This window comes from Merops nubicus, unplaced genomic scaffold, assembly GCF_000691845.1.
Source record: "Merops nubicus isolate BGI_N331 unplaced genomic scaffold, ASM69184v1 scaffold36862, whole genome shotgun sequence".
NCBI lineage: Eukaryota > Metazoa > Chordata > Aves > Coraciiformes > Meropidae > Merops > Merops nubicus.
This window is the reverse complement of record NW_008593570.1, coordinates 5,688-9,035: the sequence shown is the minus strand read 5'-3', so window position 1 is coordinate 9,035 and position 3,348 is coordinate 5,688. Positions and strand designations below refer to the sequence as shown.

The window sequence follows — 3,348 nt, the reverse complement described above, 5'->3', positions numbered from 1 at the left end:
TCCGGGCTGGCCCCTCCTAGTCCCGGAGACACTGGAGGGGGTCCTGGGCCGGGGGTGGAACGGGAAGGATGGGACTCAGGAACCTAGCAAGGGGCAATGGGGGAATGAGAGATGGGGGCAGGGGTTGGGGGCATGGGCAGGGGAGAGGATGAGAGGGTGACAAGGGTTGGAGAGTGAGGACAGGACTCGGCCGAGGGTCCAGGCGCTGCCAGGGCTTGTGTCTCCCACTGCAGCAAGGATGGCACCAAGAGGGAGGCTGGGTCCCGCATCCCCTCCCCAGCACAGGCAGGCAGTGAGGAGCACTTGGGTTGTCTTGGGGAGCACACCCTTCCTTCCCCCCACCCCTCCCGCCTCTTTGCTCCCTAGCATCCAGGGTTAAATGACAGGATGACACAGGCCATGGCATTCCCTTCAGTTGCCCCAACCCATTGGTGGCCTGAGGACATTGTGGGATGGCCCTCGGTGGGCCATTTTGGTGGCACGTTGCCTCTCAGTGAAACAATGAACCCTGAAAAGCAACGTGTTTTAATGATTTCTGGCTCGAAAGCTTGTGAAAAATCATAATAATATTAATCAAAATAATAGACCACAACTTCCAGTCATCTCAAAGCCTCCCTCCCTAGTTTTAAAAGGCGAACAGATGGAGCAAGCCCTCCTAGTTAAGGAGGGGATTTCCAGCAGCTTCTATCTCAAAAGGAACCAAAGCATCCCAGCGTGGCAGCTGCCTCCAGAAGAGCAGTTGAGCATCCCTGTACCTCCAAATCCAGGCTGTCATCGTCCCCTCTGGAGAGGCGGCATCACCAGAGACAGCACCCCCCCCCAGCCCAAAAATTGCTGAAGGGGTAAAAAAACTACAGCGCTCTATTGCTAACATGCGAATTACATCATTTATACAGTATTTATGGGCTCCTGCCTTTATTCCAGCTAAAACTCAGGGTCTGTTTCCCTTAGGAAATAAGAAAAAACCCAAAGGTTATAAGAAAGTTAAGTATAAAAATATTTCAAAGAGTCATTCTTGCTTCCTGTCCTTTTAACGTGAAGAAATGGAGGGTCTGGGAGGTCTTAAGGAGCTACTGCTGGGCTCCAGGGTCTCTGGTGGGACAGAAGCCAGCCCAGGCACTTTCTTGAGAGGGGAACAGAGGCTGCAGCAGGTGACGTCCCTCCAGCCCTGCTCCCATCAGGATCTGCAAGAAGACACAAGAAAAAAAAAACAGGATTTGGAGAATGCACTTAGGAAGACATTTAAAAATGTTATTTCAAAGGCAGAGGGGGGTTCTTTTGAAACTTAGCTTCATTATTCCATAAAATAACACTGAAATTCAATATAAACACCCCAAAAGGGAGCAGGACACCAGCCCCCAGCTCCAGCACTGACCAAATCCCACTTGGTTTTGATGCTCACACAGAAAACTTGGATGGAAGGGAGGTAAAAAGGAATTAAACCACTCGGGTCCAACCCTTGTGCCTGTGTTTTTTTGGTGGAGGGAAGGGGAGAGGAAATCTTACTGGGAAATCTTGCAGTTTGTCGTGGCGACATAGCGTCCAGTGTAATGGATGTTGCACCTCACCACGTTGTTGGTGAAGTCTGACTCCAGGACAATGTATTTGGGGTTCACTTGAACCTAAAAAAGGGGAAAAGGGAAAGAAAAACAACCCCAACTAGTAAGAGGGGGGGAAAAGCAGCGCTTAAACCCCCGTTAAAGGGACGGTGTCCAAAAAGGTGCATGGTTCCAAACCAAATGATTGAGAAGATCCCAAGCTGCTCCAGATTGGTAAGGCTTGCCCTGAAATACCCCTCCCAGTGACCCCAGCCACCTTTAAGACGTAATTCCCTGGCTGCACGTCTGTGATATCAATCCACTGGCAGTCAATGTCAGCATTGTAGGTATCGTAGCAGCCCGGGCTCAAGCCCTGCAATGAGAACAGGGGGTTCAGAGTGTGCTGGGGCAAGGTGGTGAACCCCAAGGAGCCCTTTGAGCTTCCACCCCCAAAGGCACCTGGGTGTGGGCCGTGCAGGCGTAACGCTTCAGGTTGCCGAAATCGCAGGTGGTGTCCTCCAGGCAGAAGCTGGCCTTGTGGCCCTCGGCCACCTTCCTCCCCGTGGTGGCATCCAGCAGGTCGTAGTGGCTGAACTCATCCATGCTGTGGTAGTGCCTGGGAGGCAGGGAGGGACAGTTAGGGTGACCCCCCCCACACACTCCCCCCAAATGGTGCCATCTACTCCCCAGATGTGATTTTTGGGGGCTCCCCATCAACCCTGGGTCCACACCAGCTTGCCAGCTCCCTCCTTGGGGACACTAATTGCAGGAGCCTGGAGGCTTTAGGGACAAAGAGGCAAGGTGATACCCCTGCCCCGCGAAGATCTCAAAGTGAAGCCACAAAAAAGGGGGAAACACCATTAAAGAAGCCTTAAAAAATGCCATTTTAAAAGGCTGAAAATTGCCCCAACAAGGAGGGCTGATGGTGGGGATGTGGGGACACTCACTGGTGACAGCTGTGCCACTCCCAGCTGTGCCGGGGCCGGCTGGGCAGAAAGTCAGCCGTGCCCTGGTTCTTCACCCTCTGGGGAAACCGCAGGAGCACCCGCACGTCGTAGTCAGTGGCCTCGGCGGTGTAGGCGGTGCTGGGGACATTGGAGAAGGTCAAGGTCAAGCTTTTCTTGGCCCCAACCCCTGGGGGCCAGGAGCTCCCCCACGCATGGGGTGCAGGCTCAGCTCTGGCACCCCCAGGGAGGAAAAGCCCCAGCAAATGTCTCCGCAGGGAGAGCTTACTCCAGGGAAAAGGAAATGATGAGGATGGAGGAAGGGGAGGAAAGAGGGTCCCTGTCCTGCAGCCCCCAACAGAGACCTTCCTCGGTGCTGTGTTTTGCCCTTTGCCCTTCCCTTGCTCTCCTTCCTTCTCTTCTCCTCTCCTCCATCCTTCTTCCCCTTTCCTCTTCCCTCTCTCCTTTCCTCTTTCTTCTCCTTTCCCCTTTTCTTCCTTCCTCCATCCTTCTCCTTCCCTATCCTTCCTTTCCCTGTTCCTTTCCCTTTCACTTCTCCATCCTTCGCCTCCTTCCTCCCCTTCCCTTTCCTTTTCCCTTCTCCCCTCCGTCTTTTTCCTTCATCCTTCTCTTTCTCCCCCATCCCTTCTCCCTTTCCCCTCTTCTCTATCCTTCCCTTCCCTTTCCTTCTCCTCTCCTCCATCCTTCCCCTCTTTCCCCTTTCCTCTTCCCTTCCCCTCTCCTCCATCCTTCTCCATCCTCCTCTATCCTCATCTCCCATTCCCTCCCCGGTGCCCCTCCACCTGCCCACTCCCCATCTTCCCCCTCGCCCCAGGACCCCCTTTTCTCCCCCCACAGCCCCAGGA

The 3,348-nt window shown here is 54.1% G+C and overlaps 1 protein-coding gene across 1 annotated transcript in view; it reads right to left on the bottom strand.

Annotated features, from left to right (window-relative positions):
• Positions 1-1,502: 1,502 nt before the first annotated feature.
• LOC103768337 (lysyl oxidase homolog 1) overlaps positions 1,503-3,348 on the bottom strand; it is a gene marked incomplete at its 5' end in the record, with an annotated part of 2,019 nt that continues 173 nt past the window's right edge. The window contains 4 exons of the mRNA XM_008935478.1: positions 1,503-1,622; positions 1,816-1,911; positions 1,998-2,154; positions 2,486-2,623. Coding sequence (XP_008933726.1) covers positions 1,503-1,622; positions 1,816-1,911; positions 1,998-2,154; positions 2,486-2,623 — 511 coding nt within the window. The remainder of the gene's footprint in view (positions 1,623-1,815; positions 1,912-1,997; positions 2,155-2,485; positions 2,624-3,348) is intronic.